Source organism: Eupeodes corollae, chromosome 2 (genome assembly GCF_945859685.1).
Source record: "Eupeodes corollae chromosome 2, idEupCoro1.1, whole genome shotgun sequence".
Classification (NCBI taxonomy): Eukaryota; Metazoa; Arthropoda; class Insecta; order Diptera; family Syrphidae; genus Eupeodes; species Eupeodes corollae.
The window spans coordinates 102,661,151-102,683,052 of NC_079148.1; the positions used below are offsets into that span (position 1 = coordinate 102,661,151).

At 36.2% G+C, this 21,902-nt stretch overlaps 2 protein-coding genes across 5 annotated transcripts in view; both read left to right on the forward strand.

The window, feature by feature from the left end:
• The window catches only part of LOC129948485 (axotactin), a 223,923-nt gene that overhangs the window by 29,676 nt on the left and 172,345 nt on the right, over window positions 1-21,902 (forward strand). Inside the window, exon 1 of one of the 4 annotated variants that reach the window (XM_056059499.1) lies at window positions 2,268-3,072. The exons of the other annotated variants lie outside the window; for them this stretch is intronic. The gene's annotated coding sequence lies outside the window, so the exon portion shown is untranslated. Of the gene's footprint in view, window positions 1-2,267; window positions 3,073-21,902 lie in introns of those variants that run through there. 4 annotated transcript variants of the gene reach the window in all.
• On the forward strand, window positions 19,425-20,349 carry LOC129948487 (probable peptidyl-tRNA hydrolase 2). The gene has a single exon (XM_056059502.1). It carries the CDS (start codon window positions 19,573-19,575, stop codon window positions 20,113-20,115), a length of 543 nt encoding a protein of 180 aa, XP_055915477.1. The 5' UTR covers window positions 19,425-19,572; the 3' UTR covers window positions 20,116-20,349.

Below are 21,902 nucleotides of genomic sequence, written 5' to 3' on the forward strand. Positions count from 1 at the left end.
AGTTGAAATGAGTTTGATTTGACTCGATTCCGGTCGGGGATAGGAATCATTTCAAAATTTGTGAAGAAAAACCTGTATGGAGGAGTTAGTTTCACAGATAATGCATTTTGGTTTGTTTATTTGCATGTTTGGGTAAAAAAAAAAATATAGTTTTGTGTCAATCAAATCAAAATTAAAAACTTGCACCTGAAGTAGGTAGCATATTCTTATATGTTGCTGAACTATTCAGTTCTTCAATGTTTAACACCAATCAAACTATCTCACTTGCACTTCATAAGAAACATCGAAACACTATTTGTATTTCAGATAGTTCTGTCAAACATTTTTGGTGGAAACACCAAAAATATTTATTTAATCTAAACTGAGATAAAAATTAAGTTCTTGCAAAATAAGCCCAGTTTGTCCATTTTCATTAACAAAACTTAATAATATCAACAGTAACCTATTGATTTTTTTTTCGCCAATGGAAAGCACAGTATTCCAAATGCACAACTACTCAACGAACACACCCATCGAACTAAGAATGCAATATCAATCGTACCAACATTTGAGAACGAAATCACATAAGATCCATTCGAGACTCGTATAAATGTCAAAAACCCATCCGTAGTAAGATTCTACTTTAACTTTTATCGGTAGTATTCATACTACGGATATTATTTTTGTTATTCGTGTAAAATCCTACTCTACTATTGATAGATAGTGGAATGACTTCGAACAGAGTATTAATGAAAAAAGTATCTCTCATTTGGACTTTTTTTGCCCCACTGTAAACCATATTGTCATATTCATAGTTTCACATACTATAACTAAGCCATACCATAATTTAGTTAATATAGCTCTTTATAGAAGCTTACTTCTGAATATACATTCATATACAAACATTATAAACCTCCTCACCGTGAACTAATAAAATGTTTCACCGCTCCTGTAGTATGCTCAGTCAAACCACGGAATTCAGATACTTTACACGCGTTTTCTTTGCTTACTTTTTACACTACTTACTTTGCCTACCTATTTTGTTCTAAATATTTTTACTTGAATGGAAATATTACTCTAGTGGAAACAAAGAAAATAACGTTGCGAAAAAAAAACACAATTTTCCCCTTACACTATACTCGTACCTCTATTGAATCATCCTTCTTTTAAGGATGACAGCTACTCACGTAAAATAGTGTAAGCATTCTATCGCACGCTATCCTTATAAATTTATCCATCTATCCGTATATATGTATTGTATACCTAGTGTTGTATAGGCAGTTCCAGTGCGGGTTATATGCGTGCAGCATAATTTTTTTGTGTCGTATTCCGTTGTAGTAAAGTTCATATACTCCTAAAAGTCCTTGTTCTCCTTTTTTTTCCTAACCTTAGAAGTTACCTATAGCAAAAAAAAGTGGAAAGTCTACTGCCTTTTATTGTGAATATGACCTTGGTATATGGTACTCATTCAATCACCAATCACTTCGTTGCCGCCGTCATCGTTGTCACGGAAGAAGTTTCCATTTTTTTGTTAATTCGTCGTTGTTGTTGTTGATATATTCTATCAGTTGCTATTTTCCGCATTCGTAACGCCACCGTGGTGATACCGTTTCGAAAATAAAGTATAACCTTAATTATTAAATATGGTAAATTCCATTTCTTTCCATTCACATTGAAAGGATATTCGCTTGTGAAAAAGAAGTAAAACGAAAATGGCGCCCGGGCAAGTTTAATAACTTCAGTGAGATATTTAGAAAATAACCAATATTCAATGTGTTTTCTCGGGAAAATCTGTTTAAAATTTAAACTGTGTTCAATTCACGGTAATTTTAATTAAAAAAAGAGATATTACACCAGAAATATCGCCTCGTCTATTAGTGCTTCCATTTATATAGCTAACCGGTTTTCTAGTCGGCTCGTCTATTAATTGATATTATACCTCCTCTACTTTACCCACCCACATTCGGGACAGAATATACTTACTTACTCATTCATGGTCATCGGTCGGGTGCCTTATTAAATTTTATATATCAACCCCCTATTTCTCCCATTCCCTACCCCCCAACCGTCTTTTTCGTGCCTTGCCTTGCTCTGCTTAGCCTACAATCCAAAGTCTGTATATTCGATGACATTTTTGTGTGAAAAATGTTTTCGTGATGAGATATTCTTCAACATCAGAGTCGGGCCGGCCTGTCTCATAGCAATTCCCTGAACAAAGTATATGGATGACCAACAAGTCGTATGTACATAGTGAGTGTAAGTCTGTGAGTTAAATTTCATTCAATCAAAACCGAAACGATCCGACTTAAGTCTTAAAGTTTATGTGTTTTGTTTTTTTTTTTTGTGGGTTGTTGTCTTTGAAATAATTGGATCCCTCGTCATTTTTGAGATACTCATAATAAGTATCTTCTGAATTGCCCACCAGTGAGTGAATTATTGTGACTATTACCAGATTAATCTCTTTTCTAGCAGGAGGGCCACACACCCCTATATTAAAAATACGTATGTGAAGTTAATGTTGTTGAAACTAAAGCTGTCTGTACAGCGGTTCATTTGAATGAATTCAAAATAAAATAAAGCACATAAAGTGTGATAGTGGTGGATTTGCATACAAAAATATACATAATTATATTTGTTTGTATTTTAAGTGTATTAAATTTTATTTAAGCCGGCCGGTATAGGGCGATTGAGCGTGTTATCCATGTCATCGCCGACGTAGTCGTGATTCTCGTGGTTGCTTTGATTTGATTCTGTCATTTAAAGTGGATTATAAATTATTATAAGCCAAAGAGCATAAAGACGAAAGATTTTTCTTTCCTTAAATAAAAATTTCCGGTTGGAGCTGGTCTTAAATTCAATATAATATAAACTACACTACAGTAAAAACTAAACTTATGTGCATAGCTAATATAATTATTGTCATCTTAGTGCAATGAATCTTATTGGCACTCTGAATGCAAATTGAAAACGTGATGTTTGAATTTAGATGATAATTGATATTGTTATAACGCCACTGTATTTGAAGCTGAATTTTGGATTACAACTTGCATTTGATATATTAAATGGGATACAACAAAAGTGATTAATTGTAATGTGAGTCTAAAAACAATAACCTATTGATATCCGTTTGCTTTTTATTCTGCATTCAATAACGTTCTATTTATTAAAATGTTAAAATATTTTTTTAAAAAAGAGGATGAGATGCAACCCACACTGATAACTTCCCTTCATGTCTGTCGATTTGTCCTGCTTAAATTTGTTTAGGTTTTCGAATGTAGTTAAAAAAGTTTTCGGTTGAATTATTCTAAAACAATTTCTAACATTATTTGGCATATAATGAAATAGTTTGATTTCAAACTAATTTTTACAAATTTTAGTAGTATTCCTTAATTTGAAGTCAATATCTTCTATGTTTAACTCTTTCAGTCACGATTATATACTTAGAATATTTTATCATTTCTGTTTTATTTTTATAATTAAAATCAACTAAAATATAGCAGAAAATATTTTTAAAACATCTTACTAAGGTTTTCGAGAAATGAGGTGAGGTTATTCCTTTTTCGAATGCAAAGAGGAACTTTGCACGTATTGCACTGCCATATTGTCCTCACTGCACTTACTTTTGTGCTACATTTGCAGCATATTCTCGAAGTACTTATTTCTGGTTGATGTTGACTACATTCTAGAAGAATTTCCTCTGCGTCTGTAGGCTTGTGGCGTTTGATAAATGCAAGTCCAAGAGATGAGGACCTGCAACTTCGTTTTCTGTGTTCTAAACCAGGCCTTTGCTTCTGTCTGACATATTCCGGCGACAGAAGACCCTGGTATACGCTTCGTCTGAAGTCTTTCAGAGTTAATGGGCTTAGGTCCGTGCAAGAAGAGGCCTGCAGTTCCTTATAAATTAAACAATCAAGGAAATGAAATAAAATCCTGTGCCACCACTTGTGTGATTTTCTATCAAGAGCATAACTTCCTTTGAGCTGGTCAAATTTATCGACAAAATTCATGTTCGCGTTGTAGTCTTTAACGGCTTCTGGACAGGAAACCTCGTTATAGGTACCATCGGCTCTCTACGGTTAACTTTACCAACCTTCTTAGGATCATGATAGTTTGACAACATAAATACTGATCTCTTGTCTTTCCCTTTCGCCTCTGCGTAAATGCCTGTCTTCTTTTAGCTTCGTCAAAAACTTTCTATTAGAATTCACCGTTCCACAGGCGAAAATTTTGTCTTCTTGTAATCTAACTTGTAAAGGGTAACTTTTAAAATAATTGTCAAAATAAACTTTATGATTTTTTCCTTTAAAATTTTCACAAAATTTCGTTACAACTTTGCCGCCTAAGTCAGTTTCAATTTTAGATCCCTACTTGCCAGTATAAAAATCGAAATCAAGGCAGTAACCTGACTCTGCACACATCACCCATACCTTGTACCCTCGTTTTGTCGATTTTGTTTAGCATGTATTGCTTCAAAAAGTTCCTTCCCTTGAACTTTATCATACTCTCATCAATAGCAATTCTTTCTGATGGCTTGTAATTATTTCGAAAATTAGTTAGTAAAATGTCCAGTAGAGGTATAATTTTATACAGTTTGTCGAAATTTGGGCAGTTTCTGTCAGGCATTACGCTACTGTCATTCACGTGCAAATAATTCAGAAGCCAACTGAATCTATTTAAGCTCATGAACTTCGAGACATAGCTGTCATGAAAATCAGGTGCTGAAGACCAGTAATCCTTGTAGCTTGGCATTTTTTTTATACCCATCACCAAGTTCAACGCAATCTTTGTATATGAAAACATATACAAAGACGCAATGAAAACGTCAAGTTCTTCAGTTGTAGTGGGTGTATAAGGTTTTCCAGATTGAGTTGCGTAAAGGTTAGTTTAAAAACATAAAATGTTTTGTAAATGTTCTGTCCAAAATAGCCGAAATAGTCAAAGAAGGGCAACATTCTCCATGCCCAGAGTTTCATCAGATATTCCCACACTTTCCGAAAACTCACCAGGTGTGTCCATTCTATAATTTTTCTTCCACTTTGGAGCTAGTGTCATTGGTCTATTTACATTCACGGTGTTGGACTCTGTAACATTAGGATTTCACTGAACTAAGTATGATAAAGGGAGATCATCATCGGAATCAAAGTCATAATTGGGAACTTCTCCTATTAAATCCCTTAACAAAAGTGGACTAAGCTGATCGTCTCTTTCTTTTCCGTCATCCTGGTCACTACAAAAACTGTCGTTTCTTCCAACAAATATTCAAAAGTTTCTCTTCCTTGTAGCCGGCGGCGCGACATACTGTAAAAAATCAATATCAGCAATTATATTTACATGTATAAATTTCATTTGGACTGTGACCAGAAACACACAACATTCATGGTGGTTAGTATAGTAACCACCATATTTTCTCCATCAGTACACAGTGAAAACACAAAAGTAACATTTTTTCTATGTTATGGTGTTATGCTTTAGCATAAGTTGTCAAGTAGCTACTGGTATACCGATGTTGCAATTTTTGCCATCAAAGGTAATGCTATTCCAGTTTTTGCAAGTTCGTCAGCTTTGAAATTTCCTGGAATGTCTCTATGATTTGGTGAGCAAATATTGTGAATTTTAAACTGCTCCTCCATATACACAAAAGATGTTTATCAGTTGCAGGCTTTTAGTGAGTTTATTGAGACATAGGTATGTTAGGTAGGTAGAAATGGCGATCTCAAGGCAACCTAGCCTGAGATCCGTTTTGATACCAAAAACTCGTTTGACCTTTAATTGAAGGGGATAGATTTATAGAGAAGCTTCATAGCGATTATGAAATAGCCATTTTGTCGCATTGAGAAAAAAGATTAGGTCTCTAATCTTTGTCTCAGATAGCTCATCAAGTTCTTGAAAGAATGCTTTTCCAAAGCATTTCATTCTGGTGTTTGCTAAAGCAGGACATTTGGTGAGGAAATGGATTACGGTTTCACTTTCTCTTTGGCCACTACAGCTACGGCAAAAGGTGTTGTAAGAGATACCCACCTTCTCTGCATGAACTCCTATAGGTTAATGTCCGGTACAAACCGCAACAATCCTGGCTATGTCTTGCCTTGGCCTGCATAGAAGATCGTTTGTACGGGTTTAATTATAGGTGGGCCATATCTTCCTAGATATAATGCAGTTGGATAAATTGCTCCACCTTCGGTTTAATTCAGGTTGGTAGATAGTAAAGAGTTTACCCTTCATAGCGTCAAGAGGAATGTTAACCATTTCCGTAAGTGAGCTATAAAGGGCCGATCCTTGCCTGGCTAGCTCGTCAGCCCGTTCATTTCCCACGATACTACTATGGCCCGAAACCCAGATCAGGGTGACACCGAGGTCAATATTCAGGATCGCAAGCTCATCGCGACATTGCTGGACCAATTTATATGAGTATATGGCCGAGTTAATGGCTTTGACAGCTGCCGCATTTCGGTTTTGTTTTGAGCTTTGTTTAAGTATCTTACATGCCTCCCTTATTGCCAGCAGTTCAGCCTGAAAAACGCTAGCTAAGTCAGGAAGTCTAAAGGATTTAGCTACATTAAGGGATTCAGAAAAGATCCTAGAACCAACTCCGCACTCCATCTTTGAGCCGTCAGTAAAGATGGTTAGGTCGAAACCTATCGATACGATGTCATCCTCCCAATCTTCTCTCGATGGGAAAATAACCTTAAAACCCTTACTAAGGTTCAAAGTAGGAGTGCAGTAGTCAGTGTCTACCGAGATAATATCTGAGGGAATCAATTTCGTTGTGTTGCTGTGACCATAAGGTTTTGACAACCAGCTGTTTGATTCCTTCAGCCTAATAGCGCTGCAGGAAACTATGTATTTAATAAAAAGGACGATTGGTAGAAGATCCAAAATAACGTTTAAGACGTCCGTTGGGCAAGTACGCATGGCCCCTGTGTTGAGATTGGACGTACTACGGATGTGTACGTCCATAAAATCATCTTCGACTGAAGTTCCCACTTTTTGCCGAAAGTTTTGCTGAATTTGATTTAATAGACATTGAATTGAATCGTGAACTACAATAGTTAATGAAGAACAAAGAATTATTTATTATCAAATTATGCTCGCAGTTTCGGCAAGACAAGTCGGATTCTTTTTTTTTTTGATGCACCAGGTGGAACCAGAAAAAAATTCCTTATTTCGATAATTCTTGCTTGAATACGATAAAATAATGGTATCGTATTGGCTGTTGCATCTTCTGCCATTGCGACAACTTTATTGAATGGAGGCGACTCAGCTCCTTCAGTATTTCAACTGCCAATAAACATTCAAAATAACTTAGACACGGTGTGCAATATAAAAAAAAAAACAATTATCCATGACCACAGTGCTAAAACAGTGTACAAATATCATCTAGGATGGATACACTATGGCACACAAACATTCGTTTGAAGAGTTGAACAGGACATTGAAAGAAAAACAACGACAGACTATTTGGCTGCACTCTTTTCAGGTGATTTCAGATAAACATTTCGCGTTCAACGTACACTGATGAGATCAACACGTGATGAAAGTTGAAAAGTACAACTGAAAGTAAATATGCGTTTTCAAATGCTTCAAGATCCATCTGCTGAAACATTCTCCAAACAACTGTTGGATCGGAAAAATTACTGGTCGATTTCTGCAAGATTATTCATTCACAAGATGCCCTCATTGACCAGATATTTCCCGATGTACACAGACAATATGCAAATCATGTGTGTGCGGCAAAAAATGTGGATGCCAACGAATTGAATCTCAAGATGCTACCGAAGCTGTAAATTATGCAACTGAATTTTTGAACTCATTGGATTTACCAGGAATGCCACCGCATAATTTACAACTCAAGGTTCGATCTCCGGTAATTCTGTTTCATAATTTGAATCCACCACGGTTGTGCAACGGAACGCGATTAGTAACTAAAAAATTAATGAAAAATGTTATCGAAACCATTATTCTAAATGGAAAATTCCGAGGTGAAAATATTCGTATATTATAACCATTTATCCCTATTATATCCACAGGTGTGATTTAAATGCCTTCAATTTCCAATTATATTGGCATTTGAAGTGACTATCAATAATTCTCAAGGCCATCCGATGTCTGCCTGCAGCTTAGATGTGAGCACTTCATGTTTTTCACACATTTTGACATTTCTCGACGTTTAAGGTCCCTAAAGTCGAAAGAAAATATTTTTGAAAGATGTCTCTGTGTGCGTGATACGTACGTTTGCTACGTTTTTTCCGTCGTTCATAGCTCAAGAACAAGAAGATAAATCTTCATGAGCTATAATATTGCAGAAAGATGCAGAAAGGGGTCTCAAGAAAATATCGTGGATGTCTTTTTTACAACAGCAGTTTAAAAAAAAAGCTGAACAATCTAATATAGTTAACAAGACTATATTAAAATAATAAACTAACATTAATAAATATTTAGCTATTTTTGAAATATAGATATTTAACATTTATCATTTAAAAATAGACAGCGTTACGGCTGCTGGAGCTGACAGCATCGCTGCCGAACTATTCAAAGCAGCAGGCGATGACTTGGTAGGGAGCATGCACCAACTCATCTGCAAAATATCGTCGGGAGAAAGCACGCCCGATGAGTGGAACCTCAGCATAGTGTGCCTGATACACAAGAAAGGAGACCCTCTAAATTGAGCCAACTACAGAGGCATCAGTCTCCTTAACAATGCGTATAAGATCCTCTCTGTCGTATTATGTGAACGTCTGAAGCCATTCGTCAAACCTGATTGGTTCTTATCAGTGTGGCTTCAGACCAGGAAAGTCCACTATCGACCAAATATTCACAGATCTTGGAAAAAACCCAGGAGCTTAAAATCGATACCCACCATCTCTTCATCGATTTAAAAGCAGCGTATGACAGCATCTATAGCGGAGAGCTCTACAGAGCAATGTCTTGTTTTGGCATCCCTGTCGAACTTATCCGTTTGTGCAGAATGACGATGGAGAATGCACGATACTCTATCAAGGTCGGAAAAGATCTCACCGATGCATTTGATTTCAAAAAAGGTTTTAGACAAGGCGATACACTGTCATGCGACCTTTTCAACATCGTTTTGGAAAGAATTGTGCAAAACTCAACTGTCAACTTCAGAGGCACAGATGATATTGACATAATTGGAAGATCAAAGCGTGATGTCACTGGAGCGTTTTTGAGCATTGCGACGGAAGCGAAGAAGATGGGTTTAGTGGTCAATTAGGGGAAAGCCCAAGTATATGCTGTCATCAAAAAAGAACACTGAACGACGACGTCTTGGACAAAACGGCACCATGGACAGCTATAACTTTGAGGTAGTTAAGGACTTTGTCTAGCTAGGTACCGCTATAAACACAGACAACGACACCAGTGCTGAAATCAAACACAGAATAACTCTTGCAAATCGCTGCTTCTTTGGACTTAGAAGGCAATTGATAATTAAAGCCCTCTCTCGACCATCTAAAATCACCATCTATAAGACACTCATCATCCCGGTTCTCATTTATGGCGCTGAGGCCTGGACTCTGTCAAGAAAGATGAGAGAGTCTAACGATGCTACGAGAGAAAAATTCTTCGGATGATTTTTGGTCCCGTATGCATAGATGGAGAATGGAGGACAAGATATAACGACAAACTGTACGGGCTGTACAGCGACACTGACCTAGTTAGCAGAATTAAAGTCCAACGGCTTAGATAGCTGGGTCATGTAGAGCGGATGGACATCAACGCTCCAGCCCGGAAGGTCTTCGAATCCAATCCCGAGGGACGGCGCAGTAGAGGAAGACCGCGACTCAAGTGGCGCAACCAGGTGGGAGAGGACCTCAACCAACTTGGTGTGTGAAACTGGAGACAGCTAGCTAGGGACCGAGCTGGCTGGAGACGCATGTTGGTTGAGGTCCGCCCCGGACTGTAGCGCTACCTTAAGTTAGTAAGTATTTAGCGTTATGGTTGGGTACTTTTTGTTTCTTTTGATTGTGAAAAGCTTACCAACTAAAGTCAATTATATTTGTCCTTGGAATATATTTATGTGCTGTTTTGATTTTCCTTTAACACGCGGGAAAATAAAAGGGATTTAGCAATGTAACCTTATATCTGGTATTCCATTCATAGATTTTTTTTTTGAAATATTAAACCTCTTTTTGGAGGTCCACCCTCGAGATTTTCGATTCAAGAAACTTTTTTATAGGTACGTTTTGTAGGTCTTAATGTTTGTAACCAAACGTGCGAATTAAATTCTTATAAACATTTTACCTCTTTACAAAAAAGTTAGTTATGCATTTTGAAAGCAATTGATTTAAATTTTAAACAATTTGAAACTTCGATAAAAGTCAACATTTTAAGTTCTATAAATGCTTTGAACGAGTATTTAAAAACGGGCAGTTCCATAGCATTCATGGATCTTAAGTGTTCAATAATGGTTAAGAAACTTTAAGGCTTAAGATGAAATGCAAATCCGATACTTTTGTACTTGATAAATTTCATTCGAATCTCTAAGCTTGTTTGTACTCAATTGTATGTAGGACTTATCTTTTCTGGTATATACCATAATATAATTTACACTGAAAATTTCTCACCACATACATCATCATAAATCATCTTCAATTTAAAACCTTTATGTAGAGAAGTGCTTCTTCTTATTAATAAATACTCATTCTAGATATCTATACTTAAGAGCATGAGGTACATAAATAGTTAGGTAATGTTTATTCAAGTTTACTAATTTATAATTTTCAAACAGAATTTCTGCTTCAAATAACTCTTCATACTTAAACATTCACAACTCACATGCTTCTAGACAAATTAAAATATAACTATTTCCCATTTATTCTGATTGAGATTTAAATTATTGTTCTGTTATTTTATATCTATACTATAACTTTGAATTGAGTTGCATGGAATTCGCTTCATTCAACACTTATGGTATCAAATGAAGCGCCACTACTTCAGTAGGATAAACTGCTCTGCACAAACATATTGCTTCCCATGTTCAACTTATGTGGAATAATTCTCAAAAGTATAGGTTTCTGAGTTTTGTTGTGCAATGTTGTAGGTGTATTATGCAATCAAACCTTATAACAATTACCTGGATCATGAATTGGAGTTAACGATAATTATAGAGACTTCAATATATACAAGTATGGATGTGGATTTACTTATAGGTTAGCATGCAGATGAACGGATCTAATATTTTAAGGGATGCATTATAAGTTCTTTTTTTGTTGTGTTAGTCAAATTAAAGTTTAATTTATTCCATTAAAGCAATTAGTTGATTTCATTGCAGTTACAATAACAAAGAAAAAAAAAACAAAAAAATTACTCAATAGCTTGTGAAACTTTTAGGAGTGCACTTAATGTTATAGAGGGGTTCTTTGCAAAATTACTTGATTGCTTGCGGTGTAATTGAGGCGTTTTGTGAAATCAAAGGGTAGAAATAGGTAAATAATTATAAATACCACAAGAATACTTGAATTAAAAATTGCGCAACATAATTATTGGGAGGGATTTGGGCTTAAAAAATAAAATGCATGGCTAGCTCACACGTATTACCCCTTTTGTGGGTCACGACTCACACGACTAAATGTGGCATGTTATTGTAATGTTTATTTTATAAACCGCCATGTGATTGAATTGCATACAAATTAGATTCGCGACAAAAGGAGTTATATAAGTTGCACACATTACAGCAAAATAAGACTCTCAAATAAAATTTGTGAGGAACTTATAACTTTAAACCGTCTTGCAAAGTAGTTTTTTTTTATAATAAGCGCACACTCAAGGTTATATATTACCCTTATTATGTAGACACAGTGTGAGCACTAGGAAAGGGAGAGAGGGTTTGAAAGGAGATGCCGGTGCACATTGGTTTTGAATTCCTTAATATTGCAATAGCTGGGAAAGACAGAGTGTTGCAAGGTATTCCACATTCGCAAGTTACGGCTAAAGAACGAATCTCTGTACTTGACAGTAATACCGAAGATGGGCTCGAGGGTATATTGATGAGCATTCCTAGAAGCGCGAGTATTACGGTTGAACTGTTAAAGGGAAGGAATGCAGCTGGCTATTTCTCTAGAGCATAAACCATTAAAATAACGGTAAAAGAGGGTGAGACAAGAAACATTTCGACGATGTTCAAGTGACGTAAATGATCTTATGATGGTAATATCACCAATCAGTCTAAATGCTATACGTTCAATACTGTCCAAGAGGCTTAAGTAAGTTGCAGGAGCACCAGCCCAGATATGGGAGTTATACTCAAGCTTTGGACGTATATAAGTCTTGTAAATAACAGCCAGATCAGAGGGGGAGAAAAACTTCTTGCATCGCCTTAGAAAACCCAAACATCTTGCGGCATTTTTGGCGACATCGCGTATGTGATCGTTCCACAAAAGGTGGTTGGTGATACACATACCAAGAATATCCAGATGTTCAGTTTCCTCGATGCAAGTGAAATTTATGAATAATGGCAGGGGGTATATTTCGCTTTAACGATACAAGACAGCATTGCGTTTTCGAAGCCTTAAATACCACGCGGATTCTTATTCCCCATTGTACAATGCTGTTTAGGTCGGAATTTAATGAGCTTTTCATATTTTGTCGTTGCAGTTCCACATCCGAAGAAGAGGGGTGTGAATCTGAAAACGAATATGAAAAGCAAAGAGTTCTATCGTCAGCGAAACAATGTATTGGATTAGATGTTGCTGACAGGAGATCATTAATAAAAATGAGAAAGAGTGTTGGAGATAGAACAGAGCCCTGGGGTACACCAGCATTTATTTTGTGGTTTTCAGACTTGAATCCGTCCAATACAACTTGTATTGAACGATTCGAAAGGTATTTACTAATCCAATGAAGGAGGGATTCATGCAAACCGAAAGCACGTATTTTCGATAAGAGAGCCTGATGCCAAACCCTATCAAATGCTTTTGAAATATCTAGTGCAATAATCTTACTTTCTCCAAAACTATGTAAAGATTTGTTCCACTGTTCGGTGAGATGAACCATGAGATCACCAGTGGACCTATTGCTACGAAAGCCATACTGTCGGTCATTAAGAAGCTTCCGTTCTTCAAGATATTTCTTGAGCTTAATCAGCGTTTCCATGACCTTGGAAAGAAGGGACGTAAGTGCAATCGGTCGATAATTAGACGGTGAGGAAGATTCGCCTTTTTGGGAATAGGCTGCGGTTTTCCATCTGCTCGGAATGAGACCTGAGGAGTAGGACATTGCTTGCGCAATGGTTTTGCCAGCGATGAAGAACACCTCTTCAACAATACAATAGCGGGTATACCATCCGGACCAGCAGATTTGTGTATGTTAAGATCTTTTAGGACTCTCGCTACAGTACGAGTGCGATAAAAGATATGCCCCATAGAATCATTAACTCGCTCAAGTACAGGCGGAGTCATAACACTCACTGGCAGAGTTGAATTGGTGGCGAACTGCTTAGCAAAGAGATTTGCTTTCTCTAAAGAGCTAACAAATGGAGTGTCATTCATAACGAGCGTAGGAACCGAGGAAGAGGAAGAATTCCTCATATTTTTTACAAATGACCAAAAATTTTTACTGCCTTTGGGACATTGCAGTATTTTTTTAGTTTGTACTAAAAAAGCTTATGGGTTTCGAGAAATGTTTTTCTTTAAACTAATTTTTACATTCACACTACTTCAGCATTTGTAACATAAACTAGCCATCTTCCGGCCACAATGAAATTTTCTAAGGCTCTAAAATTAACAGAGAAGGATTTCAAATTGTTTTTTTAATAAAACATAGATACGAAAAGTCATATGGGTTATTTGTGATAGTAACGGTAAAATGGGGTTAAAAAATATATGTTCAAATAAAATACTTTTTACATTTTTAAAAGGGTGTGTTCGTAGACCCTAATCCATACAAACTATTTTTGACCTATCTCTTTGTTCAAAAATTTCAAGAGAAAAAATGAAGAAATTCTTAATGTGACATAAAAATTGTTCTTATCGCTTCCGAAGCTATACTAGAAAAAGTATGTATATTGCTTTCAAGAGTCTTTTTTTTCAAAACATTCATTACAAAATGACTGATAACTATACATACCTTCATAATGTTGTACTTTATACCATTCTTTTAATCCGGTAATTCTGATGTTTTGGCATCCTGTTCATGATGTTGGCCTGTTTAATAACCCAAGATTTCGACCTCGAACTCTGAAAAAAATAAGAAAAAAATCTGAAATATTTCTGGCTTCTTTGTATTTTTTATAATTTTGTGGAACAATGGAAATTATACTTAAATATCAAAAATAGACAGAGTTAGAGGATTGAGCCAAAAAAAGAAAAGAATGGTATGGGATTGGGGGTATATGTCCTCCCTATTAGCCGGGAGGGGTAGTTTTTACGAAATGTGAATTGTAATTCACAATTAAAGATTACAATTTTACCCACAAAAATCGTTTATTTTTAACTTCCCATAGGAAGTTATTGTAATGGGTCCGATTTGTCAAATTGAAAATTTTGACATTGCTCGACGTTTCAAGGTCCCTAGAGTAGAAATAAAAGATTTTAAGAAAGATGTCTTTGCGCGCGTGTGTACGTACGTTTGTACATCCTTACGTTCGCGACGTTTTTTTCGTCGTCCATAGCTCAAGAGCCAGAAGAGATATCGGTTTCAAATAAATGTTGTTATACAGATAATAAGGCAGAAAGATGCAGAAAGGGCTTTCAAGAAAATTGCGTAGGTGGTTTTTTTACCTTTGCAGTTTGAAAAAAGGTGAACATTTTGGTTCACCCTAAATATCTTACGAATTAAAAACGCAAGAGACTTGAATTAAATGTTATATAATATATTGTAACGTGATATCAAAGAAGTATATTTTTTTGAAAAAAATTCATTTAACGGTTTTTTATAAATCAAAAAAACTGAAAAAAAAAAATTGTCAACTCCAAAATTTTGCGACTAAAATATGATTACATCTCCAAAACAATTTTGTGCAACGAAAAATTAAGTTTTTGACATCTGATAAAATTTTGAGAAAAATAGAATTGACAGGTTTTTTATAAAAAATAGAAACCTAAAAAAAAATGTATAAAAGTTGGTAAAAATTTACTATCGACTCAAATAGTTTTTAAAAAATTAAAAATATTGTCTTCAAACATTTTTTAATTTCACAGAAAATATTGTTTTCGATATTCAGTAGTTTTTTTTCATAAAAACCCAACAGTTCTTTTTTCATAAAAAAATAAAATCCACAAGAAATATTACGCAAATTTGGTAAAAAATTCATGCATACAATTTGTAAAAAATGATTTTTGTTGTTACGTTTAGACTTCTAAGTCGAATATATTAATTTCGTATAAGACCAACGTCATTAAGAAGTAATCAAAAAAAGGGTTAAGTTTGATATCCCGGTTTTTATATTCCTGCTTTTTAAAATCCAGTTTTTCAAAATCCTGCTTCTCATAATCCCGAAAATACATATTGATTGTGTAAGATTTAATTTTTAAATCGAAAATGAATGTTTATGTACAATAAAAACAAAACAAATATTATTATATTTTTAGTCAAGTAATTTAACATAAAAACCTATGACAATTATTGCTATTTAGTTTTGTGCATGTATTTTGTATAATATCGGCATTGTAGCTATTTGACGGGATTTTAATAAGTGGGATTGTTATTGTCGAGATTTTAAATAACTTACTTACTTAAGGTGGCGCTACAGTCCGGGCGGACCTGGGCCTCAACCAACAAGCGTCTCCAGCCAGCTCGGTCCCTAGCTAGCTGTCTCCAGTTTCGCACGCCAAGTTGGTTGAGGTCCTCTCCCACCTGGGTGCGCCACCTGAGTCGCGGTCTTCCTCTACTGCGCCAGGATTGGATTCGAAGACCTTCCGGACTGAAGCCTTGATGTCCATCTGCTAACTAGGTCAGTGTCGCTATACAGCCCTTCTCCTCCATTCTCCTTCTATGCGTACGGGACCAAAAATCACCCGAAGAATTTTTCTCTCGAAGCATCCTAAGACGCTCTCATCTTTCTTTGACAGGGTCCAGGCCTCAGCGCCATAAATGAGAACTGGGATGATGAGTGTCTTATAGATGATGATTTTAGATGCTCGAGAGAGGACTTTACTTCTCAATTGCCTTCTAAGTCCAAAGAAGCAGCGATTTGCAAGAGTTATTCTACGTTTGATTTCAGCATTGGTGTCGTTGTCTGTGATAGTACCTCGAAAATTTAAGCTGTCCATGGTGACGTTTTATCCAAGACGTAGTTGTTCAATGTCCTTTTTTGATGACAGCATATACTTGGTCTTGCCCTCATTGACCACTAAACCCATCTTCTTCGCTTCCGTCGCAATGCTCAAAAAACGCTCTCCACTGACATCACGCTTTGATCTTCCAATTATGTCAATATCATCTGCGTATTCGGGTAATTTGATGGACCTTTGGAAGATTGTGCCTCTAGTGTTGATAGTTGAGTTTTGCACAATTCTTTCCAGAACGATGTTGAAGAAGTCGCATGACAGTACATCTCCTTGTCTAAAACCTTTTTTGACATCAAAGGCGTCGGTGAGATCTTTTCTGACCTTGATAGAGCAGCGTGCATTCTCCATCGTCATTCTGCACAAACGGATAAGTTTGACAGGGATGCCAAAACTAGACATTGCTCTGTAGAGCTCTTCCCTATAGATGCTCTCATACGCGGCTTTAAAATCGATAAAGAGATGGTGGGTATCGATTTGAAGCTCCTGGGTTTTTTCCAAAATCTGCCGTAGTGTGAATATTTGGTCGATAGTGGATATAGCTATCTTCACTTCGTCAAGGTCGGGTAGGCGGAATTGTTGATCTGGGTCGCCGAGGTTGAGTGGTTCAATCTCCCTTACAGCGGAATTCGGTTCGTCATCGCCGTTATATAGTTTGGAGAAGTGATCTTTCCATATTCTTAGCATCGACTGTGGTTCTACTACAATGTTCCCCTGATCGTCGTCGTTGAATTCTTGCTTCTTTTAATTCTATAGTCACTGACTTTTTTTATAAGACTAACATTTTGCAAATTAATACAAAAACGGATTAATGAGTGTAAGTTGTTTTTTCTATAGTCACTGACTTTTTTTATAAGACTAACATTTTGCAAATTAATACAAAAACGGATTAATGAGTGTAAGTTGTTTTTTCGTCTTGAAAATACAATATTATCAATTTGAGTGATGGTTGGCATCTCGAGTCCTTTTTTGAGCTTCTTCAAAACAGTTGTGTTCATTAAATTTGGTTTTCCAGAAAACCATTTTCTTTTCCTTTTCGCCCTACGCTCTTTTATTTTTGTAATTATATTTCACTTTTATAATTTTCGAGACCGGAAATAAGTTTACTCCATCAATGTCCACAGACAGTTCCTTAGCATACCAAGATATGTGTACATGCAAAGTAAATTTAATTTTCCATAATTGCTTGCCTATCACATGCTGCGTTTACGTTGCAAAGTGTTCCTGCATCCGATAAATTTACCTTACATTCCTTACCGAAAATTCTTTAATCAATTAACTTATACCAAGAACTACTGGTAATCTCCATTAAAAGTTCCATTCGATTTTAAAACCAATCAATTTACCAAAGGACCAACTTTCATTTCTTCTTTAAGGGTCTACCTTTACAAAATACCACCGCACCAACATCAACATCCATCACAACCACCACTATACACTTTAACCACTAACAATAACAACATCAATATAAAACTTATAATCTGATGGGGGGAGGGTAGACGGAAGTGTATGCTTCAGATTGTAGGTGTATATATAAATGGAAAATGTCACCTCATAAATCGATTCCAAGTATCCACAAATAGCCAGTGGCTGACGTGAAAGTAATACACTGCAACTTCGATCCTTATAATTCACATTGTTCCTTCTATACCACACAGCTTGTCAGGTCTATCTAAAGGTATAGGAAAAGATTTACTTTACACAACCAAACCCTAACCCATCCCAACCCAACATTAACTAACCCAACGCAACAGCTAGTCATAGTCATAATGCTCAGCTCCTTTCCATTAAAATGATGCCTGTCCATTGTTTTAGGACTTAAACGATAGAAAATTGCTCGTTAAACAAGACCACCAGGTGTAGGCGTACGTACAATATAATCCAGAAGATCATTACCCGCACAGGACAATTTTAATCCAATACCCACTACCTTTACAATCTACCTTACCTACCTCTACGTATGTATGTTTACCTAGGAGTAGTATTCCCTATCCAGGCACCCAAGTCCAGGTAGATCTCAACTCCAGACACGTGCTGCTCTGCGGTGGGACAACGACATCAGACACAGTAAACAGGGATTAAGCTTAAGGACAATTGAATTATTTAAAAAGACAACGATGATGATAATGACAGGACCAAAAGAAGAATTAATAATGCTGTTTTGAAACATGACTAAAGTTGTTTGGACCCAGAGTCACACAGCTAGAGCTAGACCCAGAGTCAGAGCCTTTCTCTCTGTATGTTCGGTATATATGGTATTGTAGTTGTAAGTGCGTATAAAAGAACTACGTTGTTTTGTCATCATCATCGTCCTTGCATGAATATGATGTGTAAAGAAGAAAATCCATTAGAAGGACCCAGAGAGTTCCATTTAAATGGAGATTCACTTTGAATGTAGATGTTTTTGTTGTTGGTTGTTATAGCTTGTGGGTTGTCGGGTGTTTATTTGAGAAAGTGGACGGACCTTAACTGTCCCTGCATATATTCATGTGATGTTAGGAACTGGAACTGGAACTTGGACCTGCTAGAGGAATAGAAAATAAAGTTGATGACAAACCCTATAAAACTATTTTCGTAAATTGTAAGCAGACAAAGGTACATTTAATTCATTGTGTGTCATATGTTGTCTTAAAACAAGTGCCAGAAAAAGTTTTGTTGCATTGTCTTTAAAACAAGAATATAGAGACTTAAAATAGTTTTTGAGATAAAAGATAATCTTTTTATACCAACAAACAACTTGAAGATTTGTACATCTGCTCTGAGGTTAGTTTCATTTAAGTTTTATTGTTTCTTTTTTAATGATATGTTTTAAGGAATTTCGGTCATTTTCAAGTGGGTTATAATTTAAATAGAGTATAAAACTTTATAACAGCTACGATGGTTTTAACGAAATGTGCAATTTTTGTTTTTAACCTAAATATTTTGCTTTTAATTTTGAAGCTTTTGCAATAAATGTATAAAAAGTGCAGAAAATCTTATTTTTAAAACTGTACTAAATTTTGAAACTGATCAAAATATAAGTTGAGATTTCGAGGCCACAAAAATTTTCAAAATATTGAAAATGATCTACCACAGTTTTTTCGACTCTAAACGATCTTAAGAACGCTTGGATTTCTTTTCTGACGCTAACATACTCTACTTAACTCCTTAACTGTCATCTTGAGAGGCATACAGACGTGCTGACTTCTTGTGTGAATTCAAGAGACTCGCCACTCGGTGTCGTGAAAGAATTCCAACAAACTTATAAAAGGTCCTTTGCAAAGCAACATTGCTTTGCAGACCAGCCTTCCCGAATTATTTAAAGAAAAATAAGCATCTTCCTATAACTTGTCTCAGTTTTAAGGAACAAAAAAACATGATGGGTGGCGATGGTAAACTCGTCGACACTACTCAAGTCATCAATGGTTTGGCTGTGCTCCTCTCATTTTTCGTAGGCTATAAGTATGCCATCAAGAAGCACATTACAGAAGCTGGCGATGATAAAGATGGTTGTTCCAAAGACGAAGCTAGTTCTGCTGGAGCGATGTCCTTTTCAGACTACTCAGATAACTACAAAATGTTCATTGTAGTGCGAAACGACCTCAAGATGGGAAAGGGCAACATAGGGTCCAAATGCGGACATGAAGCTGTTGGAGCTTACCAAAAATCAATGAGACATAAACCAAATCTCGAACGCTTATGGGAACGAACTGGTTGTGCTAAAATAGCTTTAAAGGTAGAAAGTGAAAGAGAACTCCAGACAATCCGTAGATCTGCTGAAGCAAATGGTCTGGTATGTTGCGTCATCCACAACGCTGGTCGCACACAAATCGAACCCAGTTCCAAGACTGTATTGGCCATTGGGCCAGCTGCTTCTAGTGATATCGACAAGCTAACAGGCCATCTAAAGCTTTTGTAAAGCTTAATACGGTGTTTGCCATTTCCGAGTTGTTGAAGAATATTATATTCAACTTCCTTGACGAATTTTAACGTACAGGTATCTATCATGTAATTCACTTAAAGGAGCGCATGTCTTCGTTTCATCCAATTAGCACGAAAACATGGAACTTGATTCACCCTAACTCTTAAGATTTTCTTATTGTTGTTTTTTTTTCGAAACTAAAAGATTATTGACATTGAAGTCAAGAAATACAAAAAATATATTGTTCAGTTTCGGCTTCAGTATTGGGCAGAACAACACTAGACGTACAGTACAATACTTTCCCTTTGGTGAAGCCGAGTGGATAAAAAGGTCAATTAAATCAATTTTAAATACCCTTAATAAAGGGTTTTTCAATAAAGGCGGGCATATGATAAAAATGTCAATCGATGCATTTGTTGTGTGGCACCTAGCGCCGTCTGCTTTAACCACATGTCGTCTGGGTTCATATGGTTCCATTTGGGCCATGTTGTCGCTGTTGACAGTAACCGCCTCTCTAAGGTCGGTTTCAAAAATGTACGGACCAATTAAGCAGCCGGCCGGTAACTTTTTGAGAATACATTATCAGCTGGTGAACCTCGCGTTGGTTGGTGTCGTCCCATATCGGCAATTTTACTTGTGCCTCGTCAATAAAGACGGTTTTTGGGCCAAAATTGAGGTCCTCTTTCAAACGATTCGAAGCCCAGACAGCAATTAAACGGCGTTGTCTATGGTTATGAATTTTGAGTAACTGGGTTAGTTGGATCTTTTACGGATGTAGGCCCAAGTCCCGACGACACGGTGAGGGATAGACTGCCTCGGATTCTGCTGTACACGTTCACCGCCGCGGCGATTTTCAGAGCCAATCTTGCGTTCCTTGAACATACTGATGTTGGCTGATCGTTTACTGAACCAGTCGTCTCAAATTTGTCCACCAAACTATGAAAAGTCGCCTGTTAAGGACCACCACTTTTACCGTAAAATGGTCACAATGCTCCTCCTTTAGCGTTAGCGAACACTCATTTTGATAATAAAGTTTTAAAATTTGAACGTGCTGTTTAGTCGTGTAACTTTGATGATATGACTTAAACAACTGTATAATAAAAAAACGATTAGACAGATGTCACCAAAACAATCGAAAACCCCTATAAATGCAAAATATTGCTGGTTATATTTAAGAATAATTCAACTCACAACTTTTTAAACAAAACACGAAAACCTACAACCTCTTTTTTTAGAATTATGCATTCCACAACCGAAATTACATTCTTTTTAGCACAAAGACTAAGGTGCCTATATTTTTATACTTTTTAAGTTCAATTATCAAAAGAACTCAAATCAGGGGTTCACCACCAACATCGTATTTTCGCTGATTGTGTCCTTGAAATGCATCAACACTATTCTGATTTTCATTGAAGAATAATCTTAAGTGATGAAGCCTGTTTTAACATCTTAGACTACGTTAATAAGCAAAATGTCGGAAAATACAAAAATGATTGTTGAAAAACTCGATATTCCAAATTTTGTTTATTTTAGAATTTCTGTTGTTTAGCAAGATATGGTGTAACTACTAATGAAAGCATTGCAAGGTTCCAACAGTTTTCTAAATATGCCATTTTAGAAGTTTCATGCAGAAATGTTTGAAATTGTGTTGAAACGTGTTACGAAAATAATATATTTTGTTCTGGTTGGAATTTTTATAAATGCGAAGAACGCTTCAAAAATATACATGAAGCAACCCAGAACTAATGAGAAAGTTTCGCAGAAAAATGTGATCTTTTCTATTC

What these genes read in the sequence shown, in the direction of transcription:
- LOC129948487 (XM_056059502.1), top strand. Translation starts at nt 19,573, where the DNA reads ATGATGGGTGGCGATGGTAAACTCGTCGACACTACTCAAGTCATCAAT.